This window comes from Prunus mume, linkage group LG2 (assembly GCF_029339155.1).
Source record: "Prunus mume cultivar Tortuosa linkage group LG2, ASM2933915v1, whole genome shotgun sequence".
Taxonomy (NCBI): domain Eukaryota; kingdom Viridiplantae; phylum Streptophyta; class Magnoliopsida; order Rosales; family Rosaceae; genus Prunus; species Prunus mume.
The window spans coordinates 25,972,850-25,993,358 of record NC_142699.1 but is presented as its reverse complement, the minus strand read 5'-3'; the positions used below and the strand labels follow the sequence as shown (position 1 = coordinate 25,993,358).

The following is a 20,509-nucleotide window of genomic DNA, read 5'->3' as shown; positions in this document are numbered from 1 at the left end:
CAAAATATCCTCCTCTCCTAATATTGCTGGTAAGAAAATGATAAAAATTTATTTATTTTATTTGCTTTTACTTTACTTGAAATGCATAAAGAAATAAATTGTCATATATATATATATATTTGGCTCCAATCGAGTATGGTTTTTAATTTTGCAAGCACACTTTCCTATATATACATACATGTATATAGAAAGTGATCCTACATTTGGCTCCAATTGAGCATGGTTTTTAATTTTTATCTCATTGAACATATCTAATCCTAAATATATAGGAAGAAATTACCATATCTTTGGCTCCAATTTAGTATGGTTTTTAATTTTGCCTATATCTAGTTAAAGAAATATATATCCAGTGTAAACACACCTCCTATTTATATATGCATGTATCCTATATATACATATGCATGTATATATATCTATAAGGAAAGAATACATATATAGAGAGGAAGAAATTACCATATAGTAAAAGAAACATATACGTGCCCTCCCATATACGTATATGTATGCACATATATATATATATATATATATATGTGATGACCTTGCTCACATGCATCATATTCCTGAACAACGTTCCATTCTCCCTGAAACTAGATTGAAGGTAGAAAATTTACAATTAATTAAACATGGCCAGGCTCTCATGTTTTTCGACTGCTTTCTTTCTCATCTTTGCCTTGATCTGTACCATTGATGTCATGGTAATACCTCTCTCTCTCTCTCTCTCTCTCTCAAGCATACTAATCAGCTAGCTGTATATCTATCTTTGTTCTTTAAAAAATAAAATTGCTCATCATCTGCAGGCTCAGAGTCCGGGGCGTGCTGATGGAAGTGTTCGCCCAGTAAGTTACTGAATTTTGGAAGCAATCACTTATGCATGAAAGTTAGGGATTTTGAAAACTGTTTACATCAAATAAAAACTAAGTGCTAAATCTAATCAAGCGCTTTCTTATAATTTTACACTCAAATCCTAGAACCAACCTCATCTTGATATCCATGAAGGTACTCATGAACGAGATTTTCACAACTAAAATGGCCGTTATTTTTATAATTGTTATTTTGTGAATATCTTTGAATAATCTCCCTTATTTTCTGTTTTCTTTGTGGTTCGATTTTTTTACAGACCGGCGGTGAGGGATCACTTCGTGCTGAACGTACGTAACTCATTTCTCAAACTTTTACTTTCATTTCAAACATAACCCTCAATTTTCTCAATAAAATTATTCTAGTTTAGCTAATTTACTAAATAATTGCATAAGGAAAAAAAAAAACTTGATACTTGTTGATACCTTGATTTTTATTTTTGATACTTTTTTGTTGGTGTATTTGATGTTTTAATCAGAATGCGGAGGGGCATGTGCATATCGATGCTCAGCAACTTCACACAAGAACCCATGTATAGAATTCTGCAACATGTGCTGCAAGAAGTGTCTATGTGTTCCATCAGGCACACATGGACACAAGGAAGAATGTCCATGCTACAACAACTGGAAGACCAAGGAAGGAGGCCCCAAGTGCCCATGAAACACAAACAAATAATTAATTTACCCAATGTCTTGTATGTTTGCGAGAATAAATGTATGAAAAAATAGACCAAGTAATAATGAAAAAACACATCACCTTCTTGGGGGTGTCAATAAAATTTCGCATGTGAGATAGTCATACTATTCAACCTTTTAGTACTTTGTCTACCTATTTGTTGATTACATATGATATAATCACCAGAAAAAGAAAAAAAAAAAAAGTAGTATATATCTACTCAATCAGATTTCTTTGTCAATAAAGTCGCAGTATCTCTTCTCCTTAAGTGAGCCAAAATTAGTTTGGGGATACAGATCAATGTTCAAGGCGAAGTTTCTTTGCAACTAGCTGACCACGCTTGTGACAGATCACTTTTATTTATTTAATTTGTTTTATTGATGTGATTCTCTTATAATCACATTGGAATTTATAGGAGTTTCGGGTTTAGCTCAAATGTTTCAAACTTCGATGTATAAGTAGAATGTTAATATTAGGAATAGAGAAGTCATGAATAAGAGAATTTAAATAGGGAAATCAAGGAATTGAAATAGAATCAACTATTCCCTTAGCTGATTCCATTTCCGATTTTGAGGGCATTCGATTAAGAATTTTAACGTGAAAGCAACATAATTCTAATTTTTTTTTATTCCTTATGTTAGTACACGCAGAAAAAGTGAGGGATTTAAATAATTTCAATATTCATGTGTTAACAAACAAACAAAAAAAATTCATTTTTAAGCGTAATCCATGTAATGGACATGTTACATGTATCAATAGTCAAACGCTGTCACTGCGATAGGATGGCTGTGGTGTGCCACCTCACACCGCATGTGAGCCGTATGATTGGGTACATCACATATTTAGGGTAAAGAATTGGTGCCGCCAGCCTAACTTGGCTACAACTTGCAACTTTGAACAGAAAAAAACAAAAAAAATACCAAAAGCCTTTCTACTTGGAACCCCAATCTCTTTCCCAATTGACTTGCTATTGCTCTCGGCCTCTTGCCCTTCTTCGCTTCTTGGCTCTTGACTTGGCGCTTCGCATCATGACTCATATCCTTTCCATTGTTGATTTCGTACATCATGTTAGGCTTCTTTTTTTTGTTATCTGCTTCAGAATTTCTGTTTAATCTCGTGTTTCTCAACACTTCAATTCTGTTTCGTTATTATTATTGGAAGTGATTTTGGTACGAACAAAAACAAAATTGGGTGTTTTCTTTGATTCTGAGATTTGATCACGCGGCAACCAGAGAGAGAAAGATCGGGAAAGAGCTCAGGCTCGGGGCGGCAAGGGTAAGAACAAGGACGATGGCTTGACCCCAGAACAGCGCCGAGAGAGGTCCAAGTTCCAATCTTTTATCTTTTTCTTTTCTAATTCTTTTTGGGTTTTTATTTTTATTTCTTTTGAGACAGCCCAATTTGTAAATATTTTGTTTCTTGAAAAATGGATGGCAGGGATGCGAAGGCGCTCCAAGAAAAGCAGGCGAAGAAGGCCGCGGGGGCAGCGCCGGGAGGGAATTCCTCCGGAGGTAAAAGCAAATAGTACGAAATAAGAGAATGAATGGCATTGTCTAATTTGGGGATGTTGTCTTAACTTTGGCTTGATTAATAGCTGTTGAGATTTCATTGTTTAAATTTGTGGTGTGTTGAATAATTGATGTTGGAAAATATGTCATTGTGAGTTTGTTTTATACTTAACTTAGAAATATATGAAGTGAGCCAATTTCATGTACCATTGATTTCTGTAATTCTTATTATTGCATCATGATTTAGAATTGATTGATTATTTGGAATTTCAGAAAACTGAACTGAATCTGTAACATAATAAAGCAAAATTTATAAACTTTAATCAATATTGAGGTACCTGTATAAGAGCTTTAGCTTAGTCTCAACCTTTGAAGTTTATTGAATCACCATGGACCTGTGGAGATGCTTGTTGGCCAACACAGATACAATTCGATATAGGAGGATTTTAGACACAATGACGCTGGGTTCTGTTACAGATTGTGAAAACTCATAACTTATTACATCTCTAATTCTGTTTGCGACTTTACAAATCAAGGTTTTAGATAATGTGTCTTTTACATCATTTGCGTTGTGAGTCGTTAATTGCTAGATATTATAAGCTTTGCAATGGTGCTTTGATGTAGATGTAAGGGGTTGGACCTAAGAGGTCATAGGTTTTTTGACAAGAACAAAAAGCGTATTTTGTGGCGTCATGCCCATGTATGTGTTCTAGTCTCTAGTCTAGAGCATGGTCCCTTGTCCTTGGCTCAAGGATTGATTGACCATTGGCTAAAACATGTCAACTTCCGTGGTTTGTTTTTCTGTCTTCTACACTGTTTGCATTTGTAATCTGTTACTGTAGGAAAGAGTCTCATTAGCTAGGGATACTGCTTTGATGTGGATTCGTATATATGGAGCATGTATCATCCTCTAAATGTTTGAGTGGGTTAATATTCTGTGGAGGAGTAAGAGGACTGAAAGGAAACAATATGATATTATAATCAGATAAAGGAAGGAGAAGAGGCAATCACCTTTCTTGTAGGTCATCTCTTGCCGTTCCGTGTTAGTAGGCATGCTCTGAGTGGCGAGTACAAAGACCATTGAGATCTACTTCTGTTAGTAAGCCTTCTTTTCCTTTAAAAGGGAAATAGGGAAACCGATGCACACCCTCACTGCGGGTGCTTGTTCAACTTAGAAGCATGCCTAGATGCACATTCCACCACAAACCGTCACTGAAAATTGTACATGTAGGACATCAAAACTACTATGCCATGTTTTTGGGAAATGAAATTACAAGATTAGTGCAAGCCATGTTCTTTGGGTACTTCAAACATGGGGAGAACCTGTGTTGGCTGTGTTTCGACATGAATGGAAAATTAATCACTTGCGGAACAGGAATGTCTTAATAGTCTTCTGAAGCAAGAGAAGAAAGTCTTTACTCTGGTGGAAGTTATTTAAGGAGATTTTTGTTTTATCTTACGTTCTTTACTTATTGTGATAAGAATCTAGCATTCTTTACAATGAAAAATAAAGATGTGCCCAGCAACCTAGTCATTTTAAGAACTATCAAACTACCCAGAGACAATGATCATTAAAGCTTGGATGCTTTGATGTTTCATTTGTCTCCATGTGCACTAGATGATTCTGTTGTGTTTTCCATTGCAACGAAACGAACACATTCACATGCTGCACATCCATGTGTACACCTTAGTACAATAAAATTTAGTATCATATGCAGTGGTCCTAGATTATCTTTATGTTCAAGCTTACTGCATACAGAACCCAGATATAGGGCAAGGTCCTTCTAGCAAGAATGAAAATGAGAATTTGAGATAGCTGTAGCAAATAGATGCCTTTATTACTAGTTTAACATACTGCGTACAGAACCCAGATATAGGGCAAGGTTCTTCTAGCAAGAATGAGAATGAGAATATGAGATAGCTGTGGCAAATAGATATAGTGTAAAGTTATTGAGAAAAAGATGTCTGTTGTAGGAGAAAAAATAGGGTCTTCACCAACAGCCATGGAAAAAACCAGAGGCTCCCAAGCCTCCCAAATGAAAGCTTCATCACATTGCATGGCATGGTAATTGCTGAAGGTGGATGTACATCTTCATGCAGACAAACCCCGAGCTTCTTTTTAAGTTAACCTCCTCGAGAAAAACTCACATGAAACACTAATATCAATATGTGATGGAGAGAAAGAGAGAAGGGATTCATGAATGTGATGGTTAAATTTCTTAAACCTCATGAATGTGATCAATTGTTCTGTTGTACCTCATTGTCTTCTTTGAACAAGGTTTTCAAGAATGGTTGGAACTTCGACCGTGAAACTACATTGCAGAACAAACACAAGTTTTAGTGCAGCTCAAGTGGATAAGAGCATTTACCTTTGCATCCTAGGTCCTAGGTTCGATTCCCCTTTTCCCAATATCGCTTTTTTAAAAATAAAATAAAATAAGACTCCTTCCAGTTAAACACCCTCACGTTTAGAAACTCTGCTCTGAATATGTCACACTGAATTTCTCGACCCCACAAGTGTTTAGACAAACAAAAATTACAAGCGAAAGAAAAATGGATCAAATAAACAAGTAAAACTTTATGTAATGGAGTTGGTGCCATTGTATTGTATGATATATTCAACGGTGACCTTTGTGTTATTTGGTGAACTAAAGGCTTATCCTAAGACTTGAACATGTCAATGGGGAATCAATTTCTGCAAATAAAACGCCATGACTTCATGCAAATAAACCCGTACAGCTAATTGCCAGTTTAGACACGTTTGTCTCTTACAAGTTTCAACCATGAAAATATATTTAGACTTTTTATTTATTTATGAAATTAAGGAAATAAAGCCATTTCTGCAATTCAGAACAGTTTTGAAGTTTTAACTAATGTTTTGAAAAGCAAAACATTTTTTGTGCTTCAGAGCGAGCGAGGCGTAAGCCTTGAGGCGTTTTATGAACACCTTTTTAAATTTGCATGGATAAATTGCATATTAGAGACAATAACCAAACAGACAATTGATTTCGCAAGAGAGAAACCTTTTAAAATTGAAATTGATAAACTACTACTACCTAGACATGGTCATGTTACGAGAAAAAGTCGATGGTTTAATTATATATTAATTAAAAAGCATATTGAAAAGTATAACTAAAAATTTAAAGCAATGTCTTTGATTTCTCTTTACATTACATTACAAATTTACAATGGCCCGCATTTTTTCTCTGCCTACCTTAGTTAGCCATGATTTAACTAATGATAAGTTGATAACCACAACGGCATTGGTAATCATGCTTTGTCAAAATAAACGATAAAGCGCACTCCATGCTATTTTTTTAAATAAAATAAATTAGTTTATTTGGATCAATTGGTGGTGGTGGTGGTGGTGGAAGTCATGATGTTAACTCATGAACAGATAACCAAAGTTCAACTTAGTTTGGGATTAAAGAAAAAAAAGTACAACTTAGTTTTCAGCAGGATAAGGTTTTCTAGTTCAACTTCCAAGAGGTTTTGCTGCCTGCCTACGTATTGATTTTTATACATATCGCAAAGATTATTAAATTCATGCATGTATATGCATCCATGATTAAGTCTTAATTTGGTTCTTAATTTGGGTTTAGAAGATGGATCCATAATAATTAAGAGAAAAATATAGAAATATCATAATATTTGGTACTTTATGACATGATCGGATCATTTCTTTGAAAGGGGAAATCAAACTTGAAACGCCTTCCAACATTGTAGAATAAAAGTACCACTATGTCTCAACTATCAGATATTACGTGAGTATGTGGCAACACTAATAAATCTTTGGGTAAAAAATAATATTGCCATTCCCTTCCTAGACAAATTCTTTCTTGTGAGCTAGAAAAGATGGAAAGACAAAGTGATGTAAAACAAAAGATGGAATCATTTGAACAAGAAGAATTCCACTTTGATGCAGTTGTTTTCATCTTTTACACTATCTTTTGTCATGTTTTCATCTTATCTAACTTTATATATATGGTGCTTCTGTGTGCTGTTACAAAAGGATTAGCAGCAGTGAGGGAAATTAAAGGGGGTTGGCGTGGAGGGATGAACTTCCTTGCAAAAAGGTTGATCAAAACCCTTTTTTGAAAAAAAAAGAAGCTGATGAGAAGAATAAAGTAAAGGGGAAGTCATATATACATATAATAGTCAAATTCCTGAAGTAGTTGCACCAGAAATGAACCTGTTCGTTTTTTCTTTCTTTCTGATTTGAGGGTCAGCTTAATTAAGCTCAAATGAGCGATTAATTAATTGGTTATCCATGATGCCATGATACTTTAAACTAATTATAGTTGTGAGCTAAGGTTATAAACTGTTGACAAGGGACAAATTTCTGTGTCCCCCATATACTTAAATGCACGCAGACACACACACCAGACCACAGATGTAGAATATTCAACATGTTTGCAAAAATGAAATAAAATATTTAAATGATAATTACAAATGACTAGATCTGTTGTTTATATGCAATGTACCCCAGTTGTATATGCTGTTATTATATTATCAATATATCATAGTCCGTAGCCACATGAGTAGAGCCACCTCTGAAAGCTCCTATAACATGCATCAGACAACATGAAATAGCTGCAGAAATCGTGAGAAATGTTCTCTTACCGTATCCGGACCACAAATTAGTTTGGTTCTTTTTTAAATGTGGGATTCAGATTTATGCGAGATAAGTATTTGTCTGATAACATAAGTTTGGTAAGCGAACATTACTCCACAAACCATAAGAGAAATGTGACTATAAATAGATAATGGCAGAAACAAAGAAACTGGACAACCAGGCGCAATGAATGTGTCTATTTTGCTTTGCTAGGCTGCAAAATTCTTATCTTCAAGACAGAGAAACTGATGGAAGATTGTAAGAAAATTAAGCAAGGCCTGTCACAAGAGTAACAATATTATATAGAGAGGGGCACTGAGTCCCCCACTCATGACTTGTCATCCACTCATTGATCAAGCTCCTTCTCCATCTCTAATTTAATCTAAAAGCTGTTGCTGATGTGTGTGTGTTTGGAAATGAGGGCATTATTTATTTATTTCCTTCTGTTTCAAGGTTTTGAGGTCCAAAACACAGGAAGGAATAAAGATATATATGATCAAGGAAACAGAAAGCAAAAGCTAACATTTGAAAACATGGCCTCGTGCCCTCTGCCTACTAATCCTCCTCAATTAAGAATGTGAAAAAAACATAATATAGGTAGCTTAGCCTCAGCCATAGCCATGTGCTTGTTTTGTAAGATAACATTGACAAACAAGTTAGCCTTAGAATAATATTGCAAAACTTGCCAAAACAAAAATAAAAAGTGAAAAAATAAAGAGAGTTTCTTTGAGATTCTTTATTCTCTCTTTTTCCTTCTCTATAGTATAATATATATTTGTATTTTCCTCACTTGGAATGGTTCCCTCCAAGTGGCGTTGACCCAAATGGTTAGCTTAAAATGGCTGCAAACTTAACAGCACCACACAAATGAAGGAAATTTTAATCATTTCAAAGCCAGCCTCACCACTTGAGGTGGAGAGAAATTAGTGGCAGTGCTTGCTAGCTATGGCTTTTACCTTTATTTGCTTGAGCTGATGAGGTGCTTGAGTGTCTCCAAACCCTCTTCAAAAGACACATATGCTCATGATGCCCCAAGAAAAAGCCAAACAAGGTATACCTGTGTTGATAGCTTTCATCACTATTTGTTTAAGGGTTAGATCCAGAAAAGACAGTCATCATTTCCTCATTCTTATAGAATAATTAATCCAACATCCTGGCCTAAAATAAAATTAATTAACTAACATAATAGCTGAATTAAATTGGGTTTAAGGCCTGTTCAACGCTAATGATTATTTCGATGATAATATTGATAAATGCAGCCTCTGGTACCAACATTTGTATGAGCTTTCCACTAATTTCCTGCAATGTAGGACCAGTCATAAGGTTGGCCATCTCAGTTGGCTTAAAATTAAGACTAATTAAGCAACTATTAGCAGATGTACACTTGTATAAAACAAGCTTAAGTATCAGAAAATGAAGTTTTGTGTTATATATATTGAAAGGTCTAAACTTTATATATAAAACTCAATTGGAAAGTAAAAAAGAAGGGGAACGAGGCATGTGGGTGTTAGAGAAAATCACATGATCAATGACATCAAAAATCCATGATCATGATATATAAAAAGCCATGAAAGTAAAAGGTTGAAATTTTCATGCAGTCACCATCACTGGGGAAGATTCACTGCATAACATGTAACCATACATGGCAAGTTAGCTAAGAAGGGCCTGAGCTGTCAGGTTCTGATTGCCTGCAATGTGGCATGAAAGAATATTGGCAAGCACGAATTTGCTTGGGGGAGGAAATGGAAAATGGTGAGCTTATTCTTTTTGTCAATTGAGCAGAGAGAGAGAGAGAGAGAGAGAGAGAGAGAGAGAGATCTGACTCAGACAATAGCTTTGCTTTATCGACATAAAGTAGGTTCCTTTAATATTCTAATAAAGCAGCAAAATACTTGTCACATGATGAGGAGAGCTTTAGCCTTCAGAGGTAAATATATATAGCATAGTGCATTCATGATTTCCATTATTTCTGTGCCATTCTTTTCTTTGTGTGTTCTGTTTGCCCTCAAAGTTTTTATTAGCATGGATGGTAAGTTTCCCAAGTTGGAAACCTTCATAGCAAAGCAATTGCCATCTTATTTTCCAAGAATGGCAAGTGATATTGGATCAAAATTGTTTGGTGATCCAGCCATTTGGTGTGGCAGTGGATCAAAATCATCACTGTCACCAGAGTCTAGTAGTTCTTCAACAGAGGAGTTTTCTTCTTCTGGTTCCAATTTGATTGACAACATGCCTGGATTGACCAAAAGTCCATTTGTTCCTGTAAATTTCTTGGAAACATTTCCTCAGCTGAGTAGAGTTCAAGTTTCTGATCAACCACCTACTTCTCCAACTTCCTTGTCATCAAACAGGTCAAAATTTCCAAACTTAAATTTGTTTTTGCAGGAGCCAAATATGTTAGATCCCTCATCATCATCATCATCTTCGTCGTCCACACAAGTTGAAGTTGTAGACTCACTTGGCAAGACCAAAGGGTGTGATGAGCCTAGTATGTTCCCCTATTTATCAATCCCTTCATTTCCTACTCCTCAAGTAATCGACCAAATTCAGCGTCAACCGGGCATGATTGAGTGGCTTAAATTGAATCAAAATTTAGCAAGCCATTCATCTAAAGGCTTCAATGATTACTGGCTAAGCACGACGAAGACGCAGCCAATGAAACGCACTGGAAGGTCATCAAGATTGCAGCAGCAGATCAATCAACACCACAAGCAGCCTCATAACAATTTGTCATCAGCATCATCATCACCAGGGAAGCTATTTAGAGGAGTTAGGCAAAGGCATTGGGGGAAATGGGTGGCTGAGATTCGATTACCAAGAAACCGAACAAGAGTCTGGTTGGGGACTTTTGACACAGCTGAGGAGGCTGCCATTGCATATGACACAGCCGCCTACATGTTGCGTGGGGAGCATGCCCATTTGAATTTCCCAGATTTGAAGCATCAACTTAAGGCCAATGCTTTGAAAGGAAACACAGCTGCTCTGCTTGAAGCAAAGTTACAAGCAATATCTTCATCACAAGCACATCAGAAGGCTATCATGGAGTCCAAATCATCTCAATTAGCATCACCAAACAAGTACTCAAATCTCATGATCAATAGTAATCTCAGCCAAAACCCAACAAGAAAAGAGTGGCAGTTTGGATTGGAGAGCAAAGTTGGATCTGATCATCAGGTGGTAATTGAAAGCAAGAAAAGCCAGCAGGAGTTAGTATCAGCAGATGTGGATGCTGTTCAGCTAAGTAGAATGCCCTCTTTGGACATGGACATGATATGGGATGCTCTTCTGGTTTCTGATTCATAACCTTTCCTTGTTTTTTTCTTTCGTTTCAAAAAATGATATGTGATACCGAGACCACGATTTCTCTGATTAAATTGATGTCGTGTTGAATAAATTTTTTTTTTTTTTTTTTTGATTCAGTATATAGGCATGTAACTCATCTTTTTTCTTTTCCAAATTATTGCAGTGAATGGTTAGATTATCAGATTTGTGCTTTCTCCAATTTGGTTTTTTTTTTCTTTCTTAAAAGATGTTCTTTATGCAGTGATATATTTTCCTTTATTTTTCTTTATGAAGTTTAGTTTCTGTGGCTGTTGATTTTATTTCTACAACTTTTCTGTTCTGTGACGAAGGTTTTGCACTTTGAAACAGGCATGATGCATGATTTTCCAACTATGCATTATGAAATGGAAAGATGTCTAATGTAAATATCTTTTTGAATAGTACTGTTGCCAAATTTGGAACGTTGAATGGGGCTTGAAAAAGGATCCATATATATATATATATATATATATATAAAGATTATAGCCGCTCGACTATACCATTAATTTAAAAAAATAAATTTTAAATTTTAAATTTTAAATTTTATTTAAAAAAAAAAAAATACCCAGGTATAGCCGCGCGGCTATACTGTTTAATTTTAAAAAGCTTTCTCGAGAGCTATACGCCGTATTCGGCTATACGTTTATAGAGGGAAAAAAAAGCCTCGTCTAGCGATTAGGCGCCCACGTGTTTAAAACAAGTATAGCCGACCGGCTATACTATATCTTTTAAAAAAATAGTAAATTTAGGTTTTAGCCAAAAAAAAATTTCACTTTTGGAAAAATGTTTGGCTTTTTCAAAAAAGACAGAAAAACCTCTCAACTTTCAAATCAAAAACATGCAAATGTAAAGGATTCCTTAAGAAATCCAAAAATAAATAAGGGCAATTTTGTCTATTTTGGCTTATTTTATAAAATTTCTCTCTTCTTTGTGTTTTTCAAAGTCTTCCTAAAAAAATTACCGTAGTAAAGACCCTCGGCTATACAATTTTTATAAAATAAAAATATATCGAAATATATCCGCACGGCTATACTATTTAGTTAAAAAAGGGACCAACGTGTCAACAAAAGTATAGCGGCGCTCGGCTATACCATTGTTAACAAATTATGTCTTTGATACTTTGGCCCCTAAGTACGTCACCTTGGGCCAGGGCCAGTCCTCTCTCCGAACTCGTGAGGTCCACTGCTTTTCAATCTGTTTTTTTTTTTGTCTGAAACAGCTTTTCACTCTCAAGTCAAAAGCTAGACGAAATTTTCACTGCATTTGGGAAAATGGCGCCAATCACTCATTCATTCACATCCCACATGATTTTGACTATTGACCCCAAATATTGCCTCTATTGGCCTTGCTCTAAAGCGAAATTGTAAGTTGTCTTTTTTATGTTTTTTCAATTGCGATGGGGAATTACTTATAATCTCGTTTTTTTAATAAGATAAATACCATTAAATCAAGAGTTAGTTGATATTAGTTAGTAACTATAAATGACCATCCTTCAACCTGCCATATTCTAGTAACTGGCAGAAAACTGGGTCAATGCTCTTCCTTTGGAACAAGGAGCGAAACTGCGCAAGAATTTCCCTCATGCGATTTTTGTCACTCACTTTTCCATGTAGACAAGATTTTTCTTGAATTTGACGCGGTTGAAGTCAAGCTCCAAGAAATGACTACCTCTTTTCCAGGAACATGGAAAAATCAAAATCATAAGATAAATAAAGCCACATATCGGAGGTTCCCAAGTAGAAAGATTTACCTTCTTTTTTTTTTCATTTTCTCTTGTGCTTATTATCCATCGAAGCTTTTCTGTCCATAAATTAACTGTTGAGATTCTCACTATCTTGCTTTGTTCATCAAACTTCTGCTGCACTGGCATGCACACAGAGAGCATGCCGGATAGGTGGTTTCTCTTCTTTTTTTTTTTGGGGTCAACTTAACTTCTCCTCTTATGGGGTTTGCATATTTTTTTGCTATGATGCTTGATCAAACTAACAACAATATAAATTGTCATGAAGGACAGAAAAGTTGCAGAGCACTGGATTTACAAAAGGGAGGGGTTCAGAAAAGTAGACTTCCCAACACACTGCAGTTATGGACCAGTAAATGAAGATGAGCCTTTCAAATGGCAAGGTGTGATCATGGGGCCTCCATATTCTCCTTATGAAGGAGGTGTCTTTTTTCTTTCCATTGATTTACCACAAGACTATCCTACCAAACCTCCCACCATCAAATTTTTAACCAAGGTAATGTATCTACTGTCTACACATACATCTTGTCTATTATAATTTTGCAATTGGATAATGATGCATGTGATTAAGGTGAAAACATGTGTTAAGAGTAATGGAAAAGGCAGATTAAACGACAAGCATCACTCTAAAGATCAATGACAAAGACTGCATTCTGAGTCAAGTCAACACAAGTCTGTGTTTTTTTTTTGGGACGAAGTCAACAGAAGTCTGTTTTGTTCATCATCTTGGTCTCTTATTAATTCCAGGTGTTTCTATACCTTTGGATGAATAGTCTTGATTAGAACGCGTTAGGACATAAGGAGAAATGTTCATGTTTTCAAGTTGGATTCTGAATCATTATGTTTCTATAAACTAAAACTAGTTGCAACTTGCATTAGATGTTCTGAAAATTTTCATCCAAATCTTTCTTGTCATTCTGCATGGAATATTATACTTGCTCGTATAATTCACTTGCATAACTTTCATGTCGCCGTTATAAGCTTCAATAATGAAATTGTTGTAGCCTGTCCTTTTTCCAACAATTCATTTACAGATGTGCCATATGTTGGTGTTATGCAGGTTTATCATCCAAACATTGGTGAGGATGGGACAATTTACATAGACATTTTGGAAGAAGAAGAATGGAACCCAGTCCAGACCATTGAGAGCCTGCTGCTCTCCATATGCTCACTTCTTAATGATCCAAATCCAATGGACCCTCTCAATCCATGCTGCCTTCTCTTCCGAACAGACGAACAGAAAGCCATTGAAATAGCAAAGGACTGGACTAGGAAGTATGCAATGTTACATTAACTTTAAATTAATTTTTGAATGGCATCCCTTGCCTTTATCGACATGCATATAAACATTGTTCCTTTCTTGTATAACTTTAGCTCTTGGAAGTAAAGTTTTATATTGAATGGTTGAGCTTTCATTTGACGTTTTAGATTTCCCATATTTCAAGCGGCAAAATAATCCAAAAACAAAGATCCAGGCCACACTCAACAGAAAATCACCCTGCATAGATGTACAAAATAAATCATTAACCATTCACCACGTGAGATGAACATATGCTCCATCTTCTATCTTCTCTTCCTTTAATAAATAGATAGAAAAGGAAAAATAAACATTACTGGAGATTATATAATTAACAGATCCAAAATTCACTATTCACTATACATTGTTTAAAGGTTGAAAAGGCGAATTTCAAAGGTTAGGAAGAATATTTTTTTGGTCCAAGGTTAGGAGGAATATTTGTTCCAACCAAAAACAAGTACTACTTGTGGCATTGGACACTTATACAAGCACGTGTGGCTCACCGTACAAAAGTAGGCCTCACATAACTGTATGTGAGTGACTGATGCAATGTGCCGGGCGTATCCAAATTTGGAGGTTAGATAGGTAGGCTTTGTACATTCAGTGTAGGAAGCGATCCCGCTGTACATCATTCATATAAAACATAACAGCTTCATGCAATTTCAAATCACCTGCGTAAAATAAATAAGACATCCAAAACAGTCCCTGTGAAACCGAAACCAAATTACATAAAGAAAAAAATATATAAGCCAGGAAGCGAAAAACTTTGAAATTCGGGCATAAAGACCAAAGAATTTAATTGCCTATTGCATGACCAACACTCTCAACTTGTAATACAGATTATAAGTCAAAATGGCAATTACTCTGCATCACTAAGCTTTTCATGTGATTCCTAAGGATACAAGCATAGATCCCAAAGCTCAAGGTCTAGTGTCAAATTTATTACTTTTATTACCCATGGAGTTTCAAGGCATGTACTGTCAGGTTAATGTCTCTTTGCTTCTCAGGGTATGCACGAAAATCTGTCCTCTGTAGGTACATTGACAATGCTACACTCATCAAATGTACTTTTGAGGCATTCAGAGAATGAAACTCTTTCACTACTGTAATTAACTACAAACTACACAACAATGTAAAAAAAACTCAACTGTTCCATTTTTCTTATTCAGTCACACATCTGTCAGAGAAGGCATCCGCGAACAGCCAATATCGATTAACAGATGTGTTGATACTTTTAAGTATGAACGATCGCCACTTTCAATGACTGGCTCAAACAAGTAATTAGACAATAAACAAAGAAAAATACCACAGAGACCCAATTATCTAACCACGTGATGTGGCAGTTCATATGTACTTAGTATGTCGCTACTAAGTCCAATTGTTAATTAACACATCAACAGCCCGAGCATTTGATCAATTGATGTGGATAAAAATTCTGACCCCTCTAGCATTACTCATAGACATGTCATCTATAAAATCCTTTATACAAGTATTTACAAATGGATGCATGTAATACGTTTATACCTCAAGGGTGATACTAGTAACATTTAATGCTGCCACTAAAATAACCTACAGAATAATTATTCAAATATTCATTGCTGCCACTATAATAACTGTTCTATGTTTCACATCCACAGAAATGCTGTTAAAAAACATACAAGCAGGATAAATAACACTATTCCTTTACGAAGATGCTACTAAAGCTATCTACACTGAGAACTACAAAAGCCAGAGAAAAGTACAGCTCAAGAATGACAAAAGCATAAACGTCGATTTAAAACTTAACAAACAATGGATAGGATTTTCTAGACTAAAGGCAACATCAACCACTATCAAGCTGTTTTAGAATATCAAGTTTCCAAATAGAACCTGGCACGACTCAGGGATTTACTTTAAGGCTGTTGTAGTCCTATATATTATATGGTTTGAGTGGCTAAGTGATTGTGCGGGTAGTATGATTGATAAACTGTGACTGGATAGTTTTAATAAAGGAAAATAAATTGGCTTGCAAGTGACGACTTTTAAACAAGTTTACCTATGTGAAGACACGAGTACAGGGTCATGGTTGTTGGTTGTTCCATGGATCCCGACATTGCATTAGTAAGTAGAAGTTTAAAAAATAGAAGCTGTAAAAATCCTAGATCAGATAAACTTTCAAGGGGCAGTATGGTAGTAACTAAAGGATGTCAAGTTTTTCTCCTACCCAAGATGTAGAATTACATAAGTCTCTCTATGGGTGGTTAAACTATCAAACAGTAGTGTCATATGTCTCTGTATGGGTGGTTAAAGATGCAAGGGGGCCTTTGCATTTGTCCTGTGCACTTTGGATTTGGAGGTAAAACATTTATAGTAATTAACAACTTGGATTGTTTTCTTTTCCAACAATTTATCAGGAAACATGCAGATGCAGTGTTTGGCAAATTGAGAAAAGCAAAAGAATCCTAAATCAAGTGAAAAAAAGTCACAAACTTGAGATATAAGGTAAAATATGTGAAAAGAAATCTTTGGACTGTACTTACCGGACTTAACACCAAGAACCGACAAGCGGTCATTAACGGGCTTCCACGCAAGCAACTCCATGAAGTTCTTTAATATTTGTAACCAAACAACTGCATGGTAAATCTTAGGCTTAGTAGCATCAACTGTCTCCAGTGTAATATGGTACAATATGCTAGAAACCATAGTGTGGCTTGCCCCCAACACCCTCACATATTGAAGATTCTTACTCTACACAAACACAAAAAAGAAACATTGACATTATAAACAAAATTAAGTAGAAGTGCCAGAAGAAAGAGGGAGAAACCATAAGAATCTCAATAACTACATCTTTGGGGCCAAACACACATAATGTTTAAACCTACCTTAAATTAAAAACGTAGAATGCTAGCAGAACAAAGGAAATGAGATTGACAAAATTAATAAACATACACCAAAATTCACATTTAGTACCAAAAAGTAACTTTTCACTGAAACGTTCCTAACATCCCATAAAGATGCATTGGATACAATCTTCTCCACAAAAGGTACGCACCCTACAAAGAAACCAAAACGGATTTCGTATAAAATTTAATTTTCCGGAGTTTATGATATTTTATGAACTGGGTTTGGAACAAAAGACAGAAAATTGGCGTAAAGATGGAGAATTTAAAACAGGAAAAGGAAAAAGACCTCTTGAAATTGTGCTGCTCTACTGCAAACTTGGCGAGTCTGATGATCCAATCATCCTCGCGGGCACCCATGTAAATGCAAGTGCCACCACATGGGGTGATGTTGTACAACTTTGTGAACCTGAAATTGGGTTTGCAGAAGAAAAAGAAGGAGAGCCATGGAGAAATACAAACGCTGAAGAAGAAGAAATGGGGATCAAAGCATTGTGATTTAACAGTGCACAGAAGCCAATATAGGGCTTGAGCATGAGGTGAGTATGGTTGACAGCGGTGTGGGTTACTCCGCCGAAGAGGTAACGCAGAGCCATAGAGGCAGGTAATAATCCTTTGATGAAGTTCCGCCCCAAATTTGGAGTGGCGACGTTGTTGGGCTTTTCCAATAAAACGAGCCATTTAAATATCAAAATCAAAAGAAAGGAGCTGCGGTGCAGCCAAAATTATGTTTCTTTCATGTGGTTAATAATTTTATTTTTACATAATACGAGGAATTTGAACAAAGTATAGGACTCGACCTTTAGTGGGGAGAAATTGTTCCATACTATTACACTAGTGGATTTTTTATAAATTAAAAAAATAAATTAATACAAGCGATATTGAAAAAGAAGGGAATCAAACCTAGGATGCGATACAAATCCCTTTTTATATTTTTTTCTTTCCCAGAAGATACAAATCCTTCTTTTTAAGAGCCCTAATTTTGTTCAAAGAAGATAGTATTAAATTTCCATAATGTCCTTGGTATTTCTCCATTTAACAAGTGTCGTTATTGGATACAATATTTATTCAATATCTTTTGTTTTATGTTTTGTTTCTTTTTTTACTTATTGTGTAAGCGTGCAACTTGCAAATTCATCCAACACTTTACAAATCAACAAGTAATGAATCTGATTTGAGAGACCTAACGGGGCTCCATGCATAATGGGCCTGAAAAGGGGCTCTTACACCATGAAATCTAATATATCATAATGGGCCTGAAACCTGGCCTCCAGCGTTCCACTGCCTCTTGCTCTTGCTAAAGCAATGTTGTCTTACAATGCAAAGTTCTGAGCATAAAAAAGATCGTGATTCGTGAGGTTATGATATGGTATACACTTCCACATTTGCAACTTCAGCTATAAAGGCATGGTTTGAAGATGCATAAAATGACATTATGACAAATCTGGCATCCAGTTCTTCGATTGTCCCAAGCCGTCATAGATAATATGTAATAACATTCTTTCATGTTTGGTAGTCAGTTTATGTACGTATGTGTTTAATCAAGTATTGTTCTAGTTTGTTGTTGTTCTCCAAATTTTGTATTTAAAGATATAATAAATATATGAGATTGAGATAAGACAATTTGATCCGATGATTGGTGTGATATAAAAGATAAACATTTGACATATGAGATTAAATGTACTTTACTTGGTTCAATGGTTGATATGAGATGAAAAGGTAAATTTGAATAATCAACAAAAGAAGAAGGTAAAAAAAACAACAAGGAAGAAGAAGAAGAAGAATATAATCAAATTACAACCTTAGGGGCCGTTTACTTATTAGGAATGGAGGAAGTAAGGAATTTGGGAAGTAATGAATCAGTATGGAAAGAATCACTCCATTAAGTTGTTTACTAATCATATGGAATCAACATAGGAATATAGTTCAATCCCATTGTTATTGTTTACTAATTCTCATGAATCATAACCTAAACTAATTTGATTACTAAAATGCCTTACACATATAAATATATATTTTTTTTCACATAAATAACTTGTAAAAAAAAAAAACAAATTGAATAATATAAGATACTATATAACGAGTGATGAAAAAAAAAGAGTATATAATAATATAAGGAATATAATATAATATATATATATATATATATATATGACACAGTGATAAGAAGCATAACAAGACAAGTAGAGACTAGCAACCATGGTGAAAATGGAAAAATTTTGCTCTTTTTAATAGTGATTAATAAACAGCCATTAAATTTGTTTAGAACAAAAAAAGGCTTCAAAGTTTAGTTTCTTCATTGTATGTGATGGAATAACATAATAAGTGTCAATAGTTTTCGTTTTATGTCCATGTTCCTCCATATTGTGGTGCTAAACTAACCAATTTCAAATAATATTTGAACAAAATGAAATAATAATAACCTAAGCATAATTTTGATAATATTAAAGTGGCGTGAGTTTTTATTTTTATAGGGTTGGGGTGTTTTGTAATCACATTAAAGTGGTAAGGGTATTTTTGGAAGATAATAAGGAAAAAATGAATGAGAATCGGATCAACTACCCCTCCCTAGTTGATAATTCTTGATTTTGAGGGGATGTGATTATGAATTTTGAGGTAGGACTCATGTATTTTTTTTCATTCCTAATTGTAAGTAAATGCAGTAGAAGTCAGGAATGAAAATCATTCCCTTTCTTCTCCTACTCAGTACTGATATGTAAACATGCGATTCATAGTTTTCTACCTCAATGTAATGCTAAGGTAAGAGTGCATTGTTTGTTTGTTTGTGTATTCACTTTTGTACATAAAAAGCTTCACAAAACCTAAGAAGTTATAACAAACTCTACCAAGTGCCAAAAATAACCACATATATCTTCACCATTCTAAATAAATTGAAAAAGTCTGAATCCTATTACCAGAAATAGTAGCATATTCAAGTGCCCTACCATTTTTGGCCACCCTAAAGAAATCATGCAGATCCTATATTTATATTAACCACACACAATCTTAAATATCCCCTTCAACATTTAAAATCTTGAAGGTTTGGTTGGTGATGATAATTAAAATGGGCATTAAACATGCTAAAATAAGGTGTGTATAATAAAGAGAAGAAGAAAAGAAAGGGGAGGGTGGGAAAAATTCTAAGGTGATTTAAATGCCATATTAATTACCAAAGAAGCTGCTGTTACGGCACTCATGTCTCTCACCCCCACCCCTTTTTTTTGCTTTCTTTCTTTCTTATCCTTGTAATTTTTTGTTTTCCTTTACATACATAAAAAAAGAGAGAGGTTGTGCCGTTTCAACCGGAAAGTCAATAGGGCACGTTTTGCTAATCTCACGACACCTTTCACTTTCACCCACTTTCATTATTATTTCTTTACCTTAATTCCATATTTTATTTCTTAATTAATCACATCCCATTGTTTTCCCCTTTTCTTTTTTCATACGGTTCATTGAATTAATTGCTGCATAATACCAAAACTATCCTTCAAAACATATGGCATGCATCACAACTAGATAGGGGATAAATTTGTCACTTGAAACAAATTTGTATGTTTCATTAGGGTTTTCTTTCTTTTCTTATTGAGCATTCTGAAATTACCAACAAAAAAAGAA

At 35.0% G+C, this 20,509-nt stretch overlaps 4 protein-coding genes and 1 long non-coding RNA gene across 6 annotated transcripts; 4 read left to right on the top strand and 1 right to left on the bottom strand.

The window, feature by feature from the left end:
- The first annotated feature begins 570 nt into the window (after positions 1-570).
- Positions 571-1,725, top strand: LOC103324248 (gibberellin-regulated protein 12-like). The gene is made up of 4 exons (XM_008226288.2): positions 571-695; positions 798-836; positions 1,118-1,148; positions 1,337-1,725. Exons 1-4 carry the CDS (start codon positions 624-626, stop codon positions 1,516-1,518), a joined length of 324 nt encoding a protein of 107 aa, XP_008224510.1. The 5' UTR covers positions 571-623; the 3' UTR covers positions 1,519-1,725.
- Positions 1,726-2,403: 678 nt separating this feature from the next.
- On the top strand, positions 2,404-3,250 carry LOC103324247 (uncharacterized). The gene is made up of 3 exons (XM_008226287.3): positions 2,404-2,568; positions 2,755-2,854; positions 2,971-3,250. Exons 1-3 carry the CDS (start codon positions 2,562-2,564, stop codon positions 3,056-3,058), a joined length of 195 nt encoding a protein of 64 aa, XP_008224509.1. The 5' UTR covers positions 2,404-2,561; the 3' UTR covers positions 3,059-3,250.
- A 6,372-nt stretch (positions 3,251-9,622) lies between these two features.
- LOC103324246 (Integrase-type DNA-binding superfamily protein) lies at positions 9,623-11,050 on the top strand. Its single transcript, XM_008226286.2, has one exon. The coding sequence runs from the start codon at positions 9,679-9,681 to the stop codon at positions 10,957-10,959; it is 1,281 nt and encodes a 426-aa protein (XP_008224508.2). The 5' UTR covers positions 9,623-9,678; the 3' UTR covers positions 10,960-11,050.
- Positions 11,051-12,522: 1,472 nt separating this feature from the next.
- Positions 12,523-14,133, top strand: LOC103324245 (uncharacterized). Its single transcript, XM_008226285.3, has 3 exons — positions 12,523-12,871; positions 12,992-13,214; positions 13,779-14,133. The coding sequence occupies exons 1-3, from the start codon at positions 12,846-12,848 to the stop codon at positions 14,010-14,012; spliced, it is 483 nt and encodes a 160-aa protein (XP_008224507.1). The 5' UTR covers positions 12,523-12,845; the 3' UTR covers positions 14,013-14,133.
- A 177-nt stretch (positions 14,134-14,310) lies between these two features.
- Positions 14,311-17,668, bottom strand: LOC103324244 (uncharacterized). Of its 2 annotated transcripts, XR_016124521.1 has the most exons (3): positions 16,965-17,601; positions 16,535-16,742; positions 14,311-14,686 (listed from the first exon to the last, which is right to left on the bottom strand). It is a non-coding gene; the product is annotated as an uncharacterized LOC103324244 (long non-coding RNA). The 2 variants fall into 2 exon arrangements; XR_016124520.1 differs by having other exon boundaries at positions 16,535-17,668.
- Between the last annotated feature and the right edge of the window lie 2,841 nt (positions 17,669-20,509).